General features: G+C 36.2%; 1 protein-coding gene across 1 annotated transcript in view; it reads left to right on the top strand.

The window, feature by feature from the left end:
- Positions 1-14,812, top strand: part of ICE2 (interactor of little elongation complex ELL subunit 2) — a 60,248-nt gene extending 45,436 nt beyond the window's left edge. The window contains exons 15-16 of the mRNA XM_036736349.1: positions 2,355-2,613; positions 13,286-14,812. Of these exons, the coding sequence (XP_036592244.1) occupies positions 2,355-2,613; positions 13,286-13,408 (382 nt within the window). The 3' untranslated portion in view covers positions 13,409-14,812. The remainder of the gene's footprint in view (positions 1-2,354; positions 2,614-13,285) is intronic.
- Positions 14,813-18,027: the final 3,215 nt, after the last annotated feature.

The raw sequence follows: 18,027 nt of genomic DNA, 5'->3' as shown, positions 1-18,027 counted from the left end.
CAAATTCAGAGGGTTCTTAGGAACAAGCTTTTATACTGTACATAGTAGAGAGGCCACTCACAGAGACATGTGTTTTTTATAGAAGACAGTTACAGATACATTTGATGCAAAGTTGTTGGCTGAAAAAGTCCTAGAATGCAAGATTTGGCCAAATTAATCACAGTTAGTGTTCGCAGTGTGAAAGCATGAAATATTAATTTAAAAAATTAAATGTGAAAGCATAAAAATAAATATTTTCAGGAAGTTGCTCATTGATTTTTTAAATGTTAGTCAAAACTGCTAGGCACAATAAGGGATAGAGCCAGTCCTTATCAGCAGTCACAGCACAGGAAGACAGGGGAGGTAGAATCTACTGTCAGGAACACCAGATATCAAGGACAGGACCAAAAAGGGCCTGATCACCTCATTCAAGAGTAGAAAATATGTTGGGGCCTTGCCTTGAAGCAAAGTCCCAAATGAGTAGCTAAGATATGAGTTAAGTACATAAAACCAATTATCACAATGAAAAAAATATGGATTAAGAGATGCCCAAGGATTAGTGAACCCAAAAGAAGAGAATAATTTTGTAATAACTATAAGCAGATCCTTAGAGGGAGAAAAATGGCTTGGCTCTAAGGACTACTAGAATAATTAAAAGAATGAAACAAAAAAATGAAACATCTGGAGGCAGAAGTTGGAATAATGGCTTAGCGCAAAACATGAAAAATGTGCCCAGGTCTCAGACTCCCTGCTGAAAAATAGAGTGGAACAAACAATTTAGTGATTCCAAGGGGCTGTATGTAAGGTATCTATAAAACACAAGGTAGCTAGAAAACAGGTTAAACTCTGAATGTCTATCTCACATCATCAGATTGGCAAAGATAAAAATAATAATATTAATTGTTGGAGGGACTCTTAGAGGCCAAGCATACTAATGCTCTCTTGTTGGAGATATGACTTGGTCTTGCTATTTTGGAAAGTAATTTGAAACTGTATCCAAAAAATCACTGAACTTTTGACTTGTTAATATAGATATATATCTGAGTTATATAGATATATACCTCAAAAAAAGAAAACACAGAAGGAGGACTCATCTGTACAAAAATTTTATAGTAATACTTTTTGCTATAACCCATCAACTGGCAAATAACTGAACAAATTCTCGTATTTGTAATGGAATATTGTTACATCATAAGAAATGATGATAAAGGATAAATTTAGAAAAACCTAGAAAGATTTGTATGGTTGATGACGAGTGAAATGAGCAGAACCAGGAGAACAGTTTATACAATGCGAAGAAAAAGAACTTTGAAAATTTACGAGTTCTGGTCAATTCAGTGACCATCCTTGGCTTGCAGGAATCAGTAATGAAGTATGTGCTTTTCACCTCTTGCCAAAGAAGTGATAGACTAGAAGTATGGAATGAGATGTAGATTTTTACACATGATTACTATGTTTATTTGGCTTGACTATACTTATTTGGTACATGAAGGATAACAATTTAGTGATATTAACCCCAATAATTAAAAGGAGAAAAGAAAGAAAAGAGCATAGAGCACTTTTAAAATGCACAAAAGAGAATAGAAAGCAGGACATCTTTGGAACTAATGTTCTGAATTTGTTATATTCTTTAAAAGTGATGTGTAATAGAAATTAAGTTTCATATGCAATTCCCCTTTTCTGTTCTTTTTATATAGATATGTTTATGTTAATGTTTGTCAAGTTAATTTTTTTCAATGAGGTAAAAAATAAAATTAGAGCTCTTGAGAAAAAAATTGGAAGGAGAAAAAAGAGCTTAAAACAGGAGGTAGAAAACTTTAATGAAGGAAATGGACTCCTTGAGATGGCGTGAACAGACCTTAGATGACAAGAAATTTTACCATAAAATCAAAACACTGAATAGGTGGAAGAAAATGTGAGACATCCACTATCAAAAATAATTGACAGGTCAAGGAGAGAGAATTTTAAAAATCGTTAGACTCCCTGAAAACTAACCAAACAAAAAATCTGGTTATCATTCAGTCACCCTGCACTGTGGGATGCAAAAAGCTCTGGGGATATGAAAAGAGGTAAAAGACAGTCTTACCCTCCAAGAGCCCACAATTTGGAGATAACAAGCAAGCAAACATGTATAAACAAGCCATACACAGGCTAAATAGGAGATAATTATTTCAAAAGAAAAAGTAAGAATAGTTTATTTGCTTATTAAATTATTATTATATTTGGAGGTAGCATTTTATTAACACTAGTTTCATCAATGAAGTTGCATAATTATTTTCATTTTATTAGATGAATCAAAACTAAGAAAATGATTTTGAATTTAACATAATCATCAGAAATGTTGAGTTGTAATATATATGCATGTATTAATTTAGTTTGCAGGAGGGTTCCTACTTGCTGAGTCATGCGGCGGAAGATTCTTCACTTTTGATCTACAAAAACTCTGATGAACAATTTTCTAGAACAGTCTATAATTTGCATAAAGCTCATTGCAACTTACCTGCTGTACCATCCAGTCTTTCCGTTCCCTGGGTTCCATTAGATCCCACTGTCTTATTACCTTATCATATTCATCATGGAAGAATACCTTGTACTTTCCCACCTAAATCTCAAGGCCCTACAAAGCTGCAAAAGGTAAGATGTGTTTTGAAATCAAATGGTGCATTTGCTGTTTTAGAGTGGGTTACCTGAGATTCGTAATTGGAACATTAATCCTGAAAGGTTTTCCAAAATACAGAGCCCCTAACAAGATTATGGAATGCAATGTGTTAGTCACATCTGCATATAAGCATGCAAATTAGCTATTCTTTTTCTACAAAGTTTTCAAATCAGCTTGTAAAAATTCTGCTGACAGTCCTGTTGAGTAGTATTGGAAATAGTGTAAACAGTGTTAGTTCACTTCAGTTGATGGAACAAACTTAGTTGTTAGGACTTGTGTCATGTTGAAAATTAGCTAAAAATAAACTTTTAAAAGGTTAATTTTGTTTTGCAAACTTCATAAGTCAAAATGTTCACTTAATTATAACGTTTATGTGCTCAAAGAAGTAATATTGTATAGTGCAAAGAATGCTGGATTTGGAATTAAAGCACCTGACTTTGAATTTCAGTTCTATAGTACTAGCTTGAGAGAGTTACTTTACTTCTCTGGGAGTTATTTTTGTCATTTGTAAAGTCAGGTTAATTGGACTAGGTGTTTTCTCCCTTCCAGCTCTAAATCTTGGATCCAATGTTACTTGATATCCTTTATATAAGGACCAATCTGATAAATTCCTAATGGAATTTAATTAAAGGAGAATAATATTTTCCCAGCAAAGACTAAATGATCTTTGCATTTCCTTCCAGCTCTGGATCAGTGAGCCAATAAGCTTATATACCTTCCATTATCAGAAAGGTAAAACTGTGTGACATACTATGAGTTCCCATTTTTCCTTAATTGCTAAAATCAGAACCAGATTTATTGCCTGGGTATTATTATCTGCTCATTTCAGGTTCCTAAAAGCATATGTTCCTTCTTCTTTTTGAAAACAGTGACTTTTTGAGGACTTTATATTTTTAAAAAAGACAGGCTTTGTTCTTTTTAAAAAATTATTAAAAATATTATTTTTGCCATGTTTTAAGCAGTAAATTACCATGAGTTTATTCAGAAGATGGTATGTAAACACATACGTACATACATACACACATACATATGTGTGTGTGTGTATAAAATGTACTTAGTTCACAAAGATTAGGAAATTTTTTTAGCATCCTCAAATTTTTTTAGTTTAGAGTCCCACTTTGAGGTATGAAGAATCCATTTTATGTTCTTATAAGATTACTTGACCAAGAAATAACTAATTTATGATTAACTGGGTGGAAGCAGTGGGGAAAAAAATGGAAAGTTGTAATACCTTACACTTAAGACTGCTCTATTTGTAGTTCCAGTTTTTTTTCTTCTCGTTTATGCCTCGGATAAGTGCTTATTCCTATGCTATTCTACAAAAGTTTTTCTTAGCAATCTTAACAATAATAATGATTGAAGAGCTATTTTTGAGAGATTTATGGTCTTTGTAGGTGGATGTGATTTCCTTTTAATTTAGAAACTATGATTATAGTCTGTCAGACAAACACATAATTGCGTGTGTGGGGTGGCTTATTTCTTTTTAGAGAAAATGAACAGTTTAATACTAGGATTCTCAGCTACTTCATCAACTGAAAGGGAAAAGCATTGTATTTGGCTCCAAATGTTTTCTTAAAATGAAGCTAGTCTTTCTGGGGTGGGAAAAGATTGCCTTATAATGGTGATAGCAACAGAATGATAACATCAAATAACTCATTTTTACAATATTTAGAGTTTCTCACTTTGGCTTACTAGAGTTTTTCCTCTTGAACCCTGAAATTTCCCTCTGATCATTCTCATGGCCTTCTACTTTTCCCATCGCCTCATTTCTATTCCTGCCTTTCTTTCTCACTTTGACCACTAATACTTCCCTGTTTCCCTAGTAACTTCTTTTCTGGAATCTCTTTCCTTCTTTAATAGTCTTGAGCCTAAAGTTTTACAATTTCACAAGGCACTCTCCTCCAACCTTGAATTGAATTCTTTGGCCCTCATTTCTCATTCCCTTCCAGTCCTTGACCCTAAATTACTTCCAGCATCCACAGTTGCTCCCCGGTTCCTAGATACTGGTAAAGAAGTAAAGAAATCCTGTTAACTTGGGTGCACTGCACATTCTTGTTATCTACTCTCAACTAGGAGCTGCCTAAAAAGTCTCTAGAGTTAGGCAAAACTTCACACCCATTTAATCTAAGCTGTAACTGAAAAATTATCTCCTTCCCTAGAAGTGGTCACCCTGCTTTCAAATGAAAGCCTGTAGCAAACAGAAGCATACTTGCCCCAAAGGTAGCGTATTTCTTTATTATATATTTGTAATTGTTGGGAAATTTTTTCTTATATCAAGCTGAAATCAGCTTCTCTTCAGTATCTGCCCTTTGTTCTTAATCTCACTTGCCCTCTTGTAGTTGTCCTGTCATTTTTCAATCATATCTGATTGTTCATGACCCCATGTGGGGTTTTCTTGGCAAAGATACTGGATTGGTTTGCTATTTCTATTTCCTTCTTCAGTTCATTTGACAGATGGGGAAACTGAGGCAAAAAGGGTTGAATGGTTTGCCCAGGGTCACACAGCTAGTGTCTGAGGCCAGATTTTAACTCAGGAAGATGAGTCTTACTGACTCCAGGCCCTTTGTGATTAAGCAAAAAGTCTAATCCCCCTTCCACTTAAGAGACTTAAATATTCAAGGAGGCAGAGGAGAAGGAGGAGTAATCATGATTGTGATGGTGATGGTGATAGAGTAGTGGAAATGACTATGATTACTATTATTATTATTGCTGGTCATTGCCATCACAAATTATAGGATTATTTTTAAGGAACTAGGATTTACTTATCAATGCAGATTATGTAAGGAAGCATTTTTCACTCATTTCTCACATGATTTCCTTTTTCTCCCCTTGCTGCACTACCTTGGAACCTCTCTGACTGACTTTACCATGCCCCAAAAAGCTCATTATTGGAAAAATCTCTTCTGCCTCTCTGATTGGGGGGTAGAGCCATGAATTCCAAACCTCCATTTAAAGAGACACCTCAGCTCAGACATCTGATATCTCACCTAGCTATACTACCTTGGCACTTTTCTGCTTGATTTCTCCATCATGCCCCCATTTTGAGTATCTTCCCCCCGCTATAACATCTCCCCACACTTTAGAGCTTTCTTTTGTGTTTTGTCTTCCCCTGTTAGATTGTAAGTTTCTTGAGATCAAGAACTATCTTATTTTTGTATTTGTATCCTCAGTGCTTAAGCACAGTGCCTGGAACATAGTAGGCACTTAATAAATGTTTATTGACTATTTTATAAACTGCAAAAATTTAATATCTCCAAAATACCGATCAAGACATGACTAAATGGCTTTGTTGATATACTAGAAGCTTGCTATGTTTCATGAAGTGGCAGATAAAAAAAAATCTTTGTGCCCAAATTACAGACCTCATGGTATCTTGGAGAACTCTACCAGAAACCTACAGTAAGACTTTCTGACAGACCCTTTTGACAGACAAAGCTCTTGCCCACAATTGCTGAGACATAAAAATCTTAAGAATGTTTTTAATATAGGTAATCATAAAAAATTATAATCTCCAAGCTGTATGGAATGAAAAGCTTTCAGAAAAGAAGAACTCAAAACCATGGGGGGAGCAGGGGCGAAGTGTATGTCAATCCTGTTGTCCTTTCTGCTCCTGGAGTTTTGACCAGAAATGCTTACACTATTCCTATGGAGATGAGTTTACAGATGAATCTTTTTTTTTTGATAACTACAGAGAAGCAGCTATTCTGTTAACCTATGCAATAATCCATAGAGCATTAAATATGAAAGAATAACAACAGGACAGTGAGTTATCTTAAAACCATTTCTTTCTGAACACCATTGAAAAAGGTGAGAATTAGATTAAAATAATAATAGAAATAGCGTATGTTTAAAATAGAACCAAGTACAGTGAGAACGTTAGAGATTTTGATGTCCACTTGGAACGCTTTCTCTGTTTACAATATGCCACCACAATGATGCTAACAGCAATGGATATAAAGTGTGGCGTCTTTCAGAGAAATAGTTTAAGCTTCTTGTACTTCTACATAGCTTTAAAATTACTATCCTCTGTCCTGAATAGACCCGTGTATGTCTTTGAGGTTGAAGAGGTAGTCATGCCAAAAGTTGTATGGAACGTTAAACAGCTTCTTCCTCTTGTGGAATCCTTCTCTATGATACTCAAGTGTCATTTGTACTCAGTAAGTATGAAATTCTTAATATTTGTCAAGGACAAATAAAAACTTAGGATTTGAGTTTGAATCTAGAGTCTAGATTGAACCAGTGGATGAATGAAATACTTAAAAATACCTTAGTCTTCTCCAGGCTCACATCAGATATAAGGCTCTCTAGAAGAACATTGTGTATGTCAAGAAACTCAGTGGCAACTCGAAATTAAAGCCAAATACGAAGAACACATTTTAAAACAGTTAACATCTCTTCAATGCCAGACAACATATACTTTTGGAGCTGTAAAATGGACAAAGAAAGAAGTAAAGAACTTTTTAGTAACAGCTTCAGAAGGTACCCTCACAAAAACCCATATAATATTAACAAAACACAGGACCCATCCCTTTAAGGAACGTAGCTATCAATAGATTCCTCATCAAAAAGGAGGAAGAAGATTGATAGACATTCTAAGAGTAAATGACAATTCAAAAACCTACAGACATGCTTTTGGAACAAGCAGACTGCTTCAAGTAATAGTAAGGGTTGCTAACAAGTACACATCATTGGATTTGTCTGATATAACTGAATGTAGTTTATCTCTAGACAAAGCCAGTAAAAATAAGCTAAGATCCAAAATAAAATTAAAAATGCCCTCTATGGAATGCCATTCATATAAACTCAGCAACAATATGTTGAGAAGTATCTAAGAGATAATTGAGACGTACAGATTTGTTTTATAGAAATGGAAGGGTTGTGATATCAATTCAAGATCTAGTCATTGCCACCAGAAATTAGAAAAGGCATATTTAAGGAACCTTGATTTACTGTTCAGTGCACATTATGAAAGGAAATGGTAGAAACTGTAATAAAATCACAGCAAGGTTCAAAAAATCTAGACTAACTTACCAAATAAAATTATTTTTCTTCCAGAGTTATCTATCATATCATTGTCTTTGTAGTGATTGCTCTTCTGATTCTGTTTACTCTGCATCAGTTCATACAAGTCTTCCCAGGTTTCTCTGAAATCACCCCTTCATCATTTTCTACAGCATAGTAGCATTCCACTACATTTATATACTATAATTCATTTAGCCATTGCCTAATTTATGGGCACCCCCTCAGATTCTCAAAATTTGTTACCTCAAAAAGAGCAACAAATATTTTTGTACATGCTTAGGACTAATCTCTATTAACTTCCCCTCACTAATTCCCCTTTCTCACTTTTCCTTCTATTTTCCCTATTTAGTGAAATGTATTTTTGTACTCAACTATATAATACCAGGTTTGTTAACTTGGATGACTAGAAGAATGCTGGTGCCCTAAATAGAAGTAAGGAAGTTCAAGAAGAGGGGTAGATTTTCTGGAAAGACTTAGATGAACTGATGTAAGGTGAAATGAGCAGAACCAGGAAAACATTGTCTGCAGTAACAGCAGTATTGTATGATAATCAACTGTGAATGACTTGGCTAAGCCTTCTCCACAATACAGTGATCCAAAACAGTGCTGAAAGACTTAGGATGAAAAATGCTGTCCATCCCCAGAGAAAGAACTGATGGAGGTTGAATGCAGACTGATATACATAATTTTTCTTTATTTTTCTTCATTTTTTGTCTGTTTTCTTTCACAGCATGACTAATATGGAAATAGGTTTTGCATGAATGAATATGTATAACCTCTACCAAATTGCTTGCTTTCTTGATGGGGGCGGGGTATGTGAGAGAGAATTTACAACTTAGAAATTTTAAAAAGTGAATGTTAAAAATTGTTTTTACATGTAATTGGGGGAAACAAAATGCTGAATTTTTAAAGAGGAGTAGGTTTTGAAGGAAAAAGAATGAGTTCTATTTTGGACATGTTGATTTTGTTATAACTAAAAGATATCTAGTTTGAAAAGTCTAATGAGTTGGTGATGACTAGAGCACAAGCAAAGTACTAGGATTGGATATATACATCTGAGAGTAGCCTCTATAGAGGTGTTAATGGAACCCATAAGAATGGTAAGGTCACTAGTGAGAGAGTATGGAAAGAAAAGGGAAGAGGATGCAGGGAGCTTTGGGATATACTATTTAGGTGGCATTACACAGATGATTATCAAGCAAAGGTGACTGACTGAGGAGGGAGTGTCGTGTAGGCAGGAGGAGAACCTGGAGAGAATAATGTCTTTAAAACCCATAGAAATTATTCAGAAGGAAAAAGGGTGGTAAGTAGTATCAAATGCCACAAAGAGGTAAAGAAGAATTTGAATTGAGAAAAGAAATACATTTGGTAGTTTAATCTTTACTACCCAAAAATTGTTATCTTTGGGTAGAGGAGTTTTAGTTGAGTGATAAGGTCAGGAGCCAGATTGCAGAGGCTTAAAAGAGACTAAGTAGAAAGGAGTTGAGGCCTGTTAGTCTAGGTAGCTATTTCAAAGAGTTAATCTTAGAAAAGAAGGAAAGAGCAGGGCAGCTATGTGGCGCATTGAGTAGAGCACTGGCCCTGGAGTCAGGAATTCAAATCCAGCCTCAGACACCTGACACGCTTACTAGCTGTGTGACCTTGGGCAAGTCACTTAACCCCAATTGCCCTGCCTTCCCCCCTGCAAAAAGAAAAAAAAGAAGGAAAGATATAGGGTGACAACAGGGTTGGTTGGGTCTACTGAGGGCTTTTTAAAGAATGGAAGAGACTGGCCATATTTGTAAGCAACAGGGAAGGAAGGAAGCTGTATGTAGGAAGAGATTGAATGATTGTACCATTCAAAGGAGGTGGGTTCAATCTTGAGGTAGCTAGGTGACATTGGACCCGAAGTCAGGAAGACCTGATTTTGAATCCAGCCTCAAATGTATAATGCGGACTCAAGTCATTTAACTCCTCTGGCCTTCAGTTTCCTCATCTGTAAAATTAGAATAATAATAGCATCTATTTCCCAGAGTTGTGGAAGCCTTAAAGTTCTATATAAGTACTTGTTATTGTCGTTATTATTATCTAGTGGAAAAGATGGACTGGGTTTGAATGGAGAGTTTATGGGATACTGGCCACCTCCTCCTCTGAGGCTGGAGTAAAAGAGGACATAATGAAAGATGATGCAAAAGGGACCCTGAAAAGCCGAAGCTCTTGACCAAAGACCTTAATAATCTCAGTAATGTAGGAGGCAAGACTCTCAGATAAAGGGTGAGCAGAGGAGATGTGAAGGACTTCCGGATCAAAGAGGTTTGAATAGCTGCTGAGGCGAATGGAATAGATTCATTTGGGGAAAAGCAAAAGGATTGCCTTGCTGCTTTGAGGGCCCTGATGAGACTAAATGAAGTAAATTGATGGTGGATCCAATTAGGATATTCTGTGACTTTCTCTGGTTTGTTCGACAGCTCATGAGCAAAAGTGGTAGAGCAGATGTGATTCAGGATGAGAGTTTGGTAAGACGTTGGTGGGACAGGAGATTGTGTGAAGTTCAACAGGTTAACTAAGGGAAGTGAAATTGGGGAAGGAGAGCAGTTCATCCACTGCAGTGGTGTGATGGTCTAGGAAAGTATTGAAGGGTGGTGGGGTTAGAGGTCACAGGAATAGGTTTAGAAGGAGTAAGATGTGGGGAGAGATAGGATAACAAGTAGTTATGTTCAGATAAAGGAGTTCCAGAGTTCTTTATCAAGGAAGTAGACCAGTTCTTGTGGGTGATGACAGATTTAAGAATGATCATCTCTGTGTATTTGAGCTGGAGTGAAGGAGTGTATTGTTTATAGGATTTGAGTAGTTTGAGGGAAGAGGGATGATTTGAGAAAATATCATCATGAAAGAAGGAAAGAGGAAAAACATTTATTAAGTACTTGCTGTGTGCCAGGTACTATGCTAAATGTTGATGATACATTTAAAAACTGAGTTTCCTGCCTTCAAAGAACAATTTATGTTCTAATAGGGAAGACAGTGAGTCCATATAGGGAAGTGGTAGTGGGTAGTCATTTTGCCTCAGGATGGTCTCATAGGATTGGAATAAGTTGATCCTTAGGGCAGTCAGTTGTCACACCCTTTCTAGGATCAGCGGTACTATTGATTTGGTTATTATGCCCAGTGTAGGAGGTGAACGGTGGTGAGAGAGGGGTGGATGGGAAGGGCCCATTTGCTTGGGAACTGAGACATGAGTTCTGAAGGAGAGGGTGCTGATCTGGGTGGAAAGAAGCAAGGCAGTGGTATTATGTCAGATAATAGTATGGCTTAGATAGATAACTGGATGGAATATGACACAGTGCATAGAGTACAGGACTTGGAGTCAAAAAGATCTATCAGTCAAGAAGTGTTTATTAAGCACTTTGTGCCAGGCATTGTGTTGAGTACTAGGGATACAACTAAAGACAAAAAACATGGTGCTTGCCCAAAGGAGCTCACATTCTTATGGAAGCTATGTGTAAACCATTTTATCTGTACAGAATAGATAGAAAATAATCTCAGAAAAAGGTACAAGCTGTGATTGGAGTAATGAATGGGAAAGCCCTCTTGTAGACAGTGGAATTTGAACTAAATCTTGAAGAAAATCTGGGAAGCCAGTAGGCAGCATCTTAGGCAAGGGGGACAGCCATGGAAAAGGCACAGAGCTGGGAGTTGGAATGGTAGATGCTGGATTGTAAAGTGTATAGAAGGGATTAAAATGTAAGAAGACTGGAAAGATGGTTGTGTGTGGCTGTAAAGCAAAACAGCATTTTATATCTGGATTTGCATATTAGTAATATGAGTACAGGCAAGTCACATAGCCTGGAAGCTTCAGTTTCTTCTGTAAAATGAGGGGGTTGCATAAGATAGCCCCTAAAGACCCTTCTAGCTCTCCACCTCTGTGATGTTTTTATTTGAACATCACAATCATCAGTCTTTTCTAGATCCTATTCCAGGTATATTAAGCCCTTTCTGTAACAAAATTTGAAGGCACTATGTTTGTTTCGTTGGGGAAAGGGGTAGTGGGGTGGTATTTTAAGAAGTACCCAGGTTGCTGTGCTTGCTCACCACTGAAGGTTTGTGTCTACTGACTTCTTTATTTGTACTTCTAAAGAGAACTTGTGAGCCGTTCTTCCCTTTAGCTTCCACTTTGTTTTTGTCTTTTATTTGTGAGGCTCTCAAAATTTATGTTTAATTGCCATGATAGCTGTTCAGATACTAGAGCTATTAAAAAAAAAAGAAAAGAAAATGGGCATCTGTTGACATCTAAGCACTAGGCCAACCATCTGAGAGAATATCAAAATAGAAGTCAGCCTTTCAACTGAATTCATAATATATGCTTGCTTTCCCCTTATTTTCTTTCCCACCTGAAAGTATATCTAAGTAGTTTAATAATAATAATCAGCTGTAGTATTCAGTGATTTGTCTATAAATGGATTCATCTGTTAAACTTTATAATATTTGTAAACCCATATAAAAAGGACCATGAGTTGATTGAATGTAGTATAGCTTTACATGTATCTTAGTAAATCATTTGACAAAATCTCTTTCACGTTGTGGACAAGAAATGGAGAAATGACTCCTAGATTAGAGTACAGTTAGGTATACTTGGAATTGATTGAATGATGAGATCAGAGTATTTAATGGTTCCGTGTCAACTTGAAAGTGCCTTTAAAAAATGGCATATTCCTTAAAAGTTGTCATTAATCTGGTTAAATCGCTTTCTATAAATCGAGTGGGCAAATATTGATATTGATGTGCAGTGGGGATTGTAGAGGTGGCAAACAGTGGTAAGGACAATTGAAAACTTCTGTTTGGCTTTTGACCATAAGTAATTGTTTTCCTCCTCTTCTTTTCTTTCCATCTCTTGTCTTCCTTTCTCCATGGTTTTTCCTTTTCTCCTTCAATTCTCTTTCCCCTTTTTTTCCTCTTTCCATTTCTATTGTCTTATTTTATTTTCTCAGACTTATTCTCTCACCTTATTTCTCTTCCTTTAATTGCCCATCTATTCATTTCCTCCTCTACCCTTTGATGTAGTAGAAACAGCACAGGATTTGGAACCAAGAAGACCTGGCTTTAAGATGTGGTCCTGTTATTTATTAGTTGATTAGACTCTGGGTCAATCAACAAGCATTTATTTAGTGCTTTCTGCATGACAAAGCATTGCATTTCTTCATTTGTCAAATGAGAAGAGTGGACCTAATTATCTCTTAGATCCCTTCTAGTTCTAAATTGATTGTTTTTCTTTCCTGTTTCCTTTCCCTTCTCTCCAGCTTCATTTCTATAATCAAGCAAACATTTTTAAACCCTCCTGTTTCTCAAAACAAACTCAGGCAAATTTGTTTAGAGATAGGAGAGAGGAGTACTTCCAACCTCCCTTTCTTATCCCTCTCAATTAAAAAAAAATTCAAGGAATGTTGAGCTGTGTTGAAAATTCTCTTGCCAATTTACCATAAGAAGAGATGGCAGACTGAAGTGGCGGAAGGAAACCAGCCTTAGATTTTCACATTCAACAGATTTAACCTACAGAGTGAATAACCCTCTTAGAAATTATCAAGTCACAGAATATGGATTGATTGCAAATGTTTTGAACTGCAGCATGTTATACTTGTTCATCTCTTTCAGGTTGGTGGAACAAGAGTGCCTGTTCCTGGCCACAGGAATCCAGTAACTGCGGAAACAAAGAACAGTAACCTGCCTGCTCAGCAAGTCGAAAACGAAGGAGTGGTTCCAAAGAAAAGGAAGTAAAATAGCCATAAAAAGTCAGTACAGTGGAAAATGATAATTTAGAAAGGACAGTTGTAGCAAAATAAAGACATTTCAGGGAAAAATATACCTAAGAGATATTTATTCTTGCAGTTAGAAGGACTACCAGAGATTTTCTGGAAAACATAATCATCTCTTCACAATTGCTAAATGTGCCTCAGTACTCAGCAGGAATTCTTGCCAAAAGGCAGCTGATTTTTTAAGTCACTAAGTTTACTAAACCATAAAGCAAGAGAAGACCTTTTCATTCTATAGATATTATCCAAAGTGCTTTAACAAAAAAAACTTTGACCATGTCAATAAGTATTGTAAAATAAGATAGAATTTTGTTCTCATAACCTTTGCAGTTAGCGAAGTTTTTCATCTTTACTATTTTAAGATAATGAAATAAATCAGAGAAAAGCAATCAGGTTTTAGCTGGAGACCTACCAAGATTTTTTTTTCATAAATCAGAATTTGATCATTGATCTTTACAGTTGTTAAAGTTTCACTACTAAAATCAAGAAACACAGACTACCCTTCTTCACAAATTACATTTTCTGACTGAATAACCCTAAGTTTGTAAAAGGAATGAACATTTTCTGGTTCGACAGGTTTGGTGGCTTTAAAAATTCAGTCACATTTTGGTCTTAGCCCTTCTGAGTATTGTGATTTCAAAGAGATGTTTTGTTCACATGCTGTTTGTAAAGTTCAAAACTATTGAGGGGGTTTATATTGACTGCAGTTATTTCTTGTGTCATTGATTATCTGTGACCACTTTTTTAGAGATGTGAATTTGAAAGAGGGCAACAAATAAGACCAAATTGTACTCCATATAGAGCACATTTACATTTTTTATTTCTATTACCTAAGGTAAATTAAACAGATCTTTCCAGAGCACTTTCATATCATTTGTAAGATAAAAGTTTTGTATTCTAATATGTTCACCTTGTGTGTTTTGTTACACATTAAAAAATTCAACTAATCTTAGCTTTCATATAAACTAGTTTATTTCAATTTACAAAGCATTTCTAATTAACTTAAATAATCATTGATAAATTTGTTTTTCCAATGGATCATTTCCTCATCCTGTTAACAATGGAGCTATAGTTGAAATTTTTTAAAGCCTTTTAAATTCATTTTGTGGTCACACTCCAGAAATGCTTCATTCGTGAGTCATATCAGTTAACTAAGGGTGGGGCAGGGAATCCCTTGGAATTTGCTGTTTGAGGCTAGCTATATACTGTGTTTCCTCAATTATCTGAATAGCTAAAAGATTAAGCATTTCAGTTTTTTTAAGGATTTATTTATATGATAGAGTGACTGTCCTCTAACATATTATCATATTAGTTTGATAAAATTTTTAGGAGGCATATATATTCTGAAAATAAATATTTTAAAATTGAACTATATTAGCTCTCTTTATAACTAAATATAATCCGAAAGGCCATCTAATAAATATACATAAAAGAAATTGAGTGTTAACTCCTATTGAGCATTAGTATTTCTTTTTGGTCATGTATTATTCAGTCTCATTTTTTTTTCCATTAGACTCCATAGGCTTTATGTTTCTTTTTTGATAGTCAGATACTTACATATGCAGCTCTTGTCAGATTTTAAAGCCCTTGGCATCAGGGACTAATCAGTTTTTGTGATTTTTATTTTTGTTTTAAATTTGTGTATCTCTGTTACTGAGTATTGTACATAGTAAAGGCTTGAATTGAAAATTGAATGTAAATGAATGGGAAATTTTTTCCTGTAATTTCTTAGGCAGATTATAGAATTAGCATTTCAAAGTATTTTTGTACCTTCAAATATGTTTGCATACATTTTTAAAATTTTTTTCAGAAATTATTTGGGCCATGAGCAGTGATTTCAAAGTCAATATTTAATAGTTCATCTAAAGATTTTGAACCTAATTTGAAAATTACAGGTCTATGGTTTCTCTTCTTAGAAGCAGAAACTATATCCATTGACTATGATAAAGTATTTAATATTTCTGTTATAAGATTACTTATATTTATGCCTTAAAGCAGATTGTGAAATCCACATACAGACAAAATTCCATCACTTCAATTCAGATTAACAAATGTGGCTAAGCACTTTCTACGTGCAAGGCATGGGGATTCAGAGGTGAAAAATGACTGTGCTTATTCTCAAGAATATAACAGGAAATAACAGGAAATTACAGCACAGAGATATTTATGGGGTGTCCCAAGAGTCTTGGTGCAGTTATAATCCATGAAACTTTAACACTGTTCTAAGACTTTTAGGACACCCTGTATCATACAAAGTAGTAGAAGGAGCACTGGATTTGGAGTTAAGAATCACATTCAAATCCTGCTTCCACTTTGTATTACCAATGCAGTCTCAAGCAAATTATTTAATTTTCCTGGGCCTCTTTTGTCATGTCAGAGGATGTCAGACCTCCTCTAGACTGAGGGAGCCAGGCAAAGCACAGGGTCAGGAGCATCGTGATGGAGTCACATTTGAGTTAAGCCTTGAAGGAAGGAATGGACAGTTGGAAATCCCTATAGTAAAGGATGGCATGAGAAATGGAAAACAAAAATAGTGCAGTTTGGCTGGAATGGAGGGGAAGTGGTAAGGGGATTAAGACTGTCTGGAAAGGTAAGGTGGCACTAGATTTTAGATTGCCCTGAAACTTTATTTTGGTGGGCCTTGGAGAAGACACTGGGTTTTTGAGTGGAAATGAGACATAATGATAAGGAAAAAATGAAGAACACAATGAGTGCTTATTTATTGTGTGCCAAGCTTTGGGGGTACAGACAGAAAAGCAAGACAGTCCATGCTTTCAAGGAGCATGGGAGGACAACCCATAGAAGTTTTAGCTGCAACTTGGGTGGAAAGGGCTCATGGTTCTCAGAGTACAGCAGCATATCAGGTGGTAATAGGAATTTTATGTCCTTTCCACTGATAAAATTATCAGTTTCTGATGTTGAATCATTTGACAGTGCCAGAGACTTTGGTGGCAAAAACTTTTATTTCTGTATCTTTGATAGATGTGGCTGTAAGCACGTATAGGCACAGTTGAAAGACTGCATCCTCAAAATATTTGCTTTCTAGGATGATGGCTGTGGGCAGTGGGCTGGAAGCATTGTTACTCCCAAGGTTCTAAAGTTTATTGGGGTCTGAGGGTAGATAGCTTTCAAAGTGATGATGGTGGTTTGACTTGCCTGGCTTCCCTAGGGCTGGGCTGGAAACTGGGCCAGTAATCTGGGGGATGCTGCCATGTCAAAAGGTCTTGGGTCCATATGCCTATATGTAGGAGGTAGCCAGTAGAAGTTGCTGCTGGTAATGAAGAAAATTGGCCCACAGTGCTCCTTTCCTCAGTGATGGCAGTGCATTAGGTAGCTCTATGGAGTAAGATTTGAAGATTTCATTTGGGGATTTGAAGAGGGAATAGAAAGATAGAGGTAAGGAGATTTATCAGGAACCTGTTAAAGTAGATGAGAAGAGACATGGGCATCTGAGCTACGGTGTTTGCACTGGGACTGGAAATGACAGTCCAGATGTAAGAAAAGGTAGAAATACCTTACCTTGGCACCTGATCATATGTGTAGGACAAAAAAGGGAAGAATAAAAGACAATTCCAAAGTTGTTTTGCATGTATTTATGTGTATGTTCAGACACGAAATTTTATTTTGTGGGGAACTTCTGGCCTGGAAACCTTTACCAGTATAGATTGTTAACTTGTCTGTGACGCAGAGTTGCCCAAGGGACAGAAAGGTTGTGACTTACTTGCCCTGAGGCCACACAGTATCTAGGTCTTCCAACTTCAAGACCAGCCTCTTGCCATACTGTCTCTCTCTGATGCTAAGGTTATTAGCTTTGAGAACTGTAAGAATGGTGATTCAGAAATTGGGTAAGGAGTAGCTTTGTGGGAGGAAGCTAATTTCAGTTGTAAACCAGGTGAGTTGGTGCCAGTGGGTCATAAAGGTAAAAAAGATATCCATAGAAGACTGGAACTGTAGGAAAAAGTGTAGCAAAAGATTTGGCACTGGAGAGGCATCTGTATTGAAGTGATCACTGGAGCCTTGGAAGAGAAAGCCAAGAACTTCTTGATAGAAGCTTGGAGAACACTCATTTTAGGGAGAGGAAAAATTGTGTGCAATAATTCATAGAACATTAAATTTAAAATAATAACAGGATAGTGACTTGTCTTGGGACCATTCCTATCCAATTCCACTGAAAAAAGAATGAGATTAAAATAATAGCAATCATACTGTACTATAAATATATAAAATGGAACAAAGTATAGTGAGAACATTAGAGATTGTGATGTTCTCATGGAAAGCTTTCTCTGTTTACAATATGCCCTTCACCTAAAATCCAAAACTCTTTTTCATGTAAACTCCTTATCTACCTACAAAATGAAAAAAAAAGTTCTTTAATGTGGTATTGGAGGCACTCCACAATCTGGCACCACCCTATTTTTCCTACCTGCTTTTAGAGAACTCTTCACATCTGCCCTTTGAGCACAGCATTCCATCTCCCGTGTTTATGCCTTGGCACAGGCTGGCCCCTATTCCTGGAATGCTCTTCTCTGCTCCTTAGGATCCCTAGCTTCCTTTAAATGCCAGCTCAAACACCCCCATGAAGCC

Source organism: Trichosurus vulpecula, chromosome 8, assembly GCF_011100635.1.
Source record: "Trichosurus vulpecula isolate mTriVul1 chromosome 8, mTriVul1.pri, whole genome shotgun sequence".
Taxonomy (NCBI): domain Eukaryota; kingdom Metazoa; phylum Chordata; class Mammalia; order Diprotodontia; family Phalangeridae; genus Trichosurus; species Trichosurus vulpecula.
The sequence above is the reverse complement of the archived record's forward strand: the minus strand, read 5'-3'. Positions and strand labels throughout refer to the sequence as shown.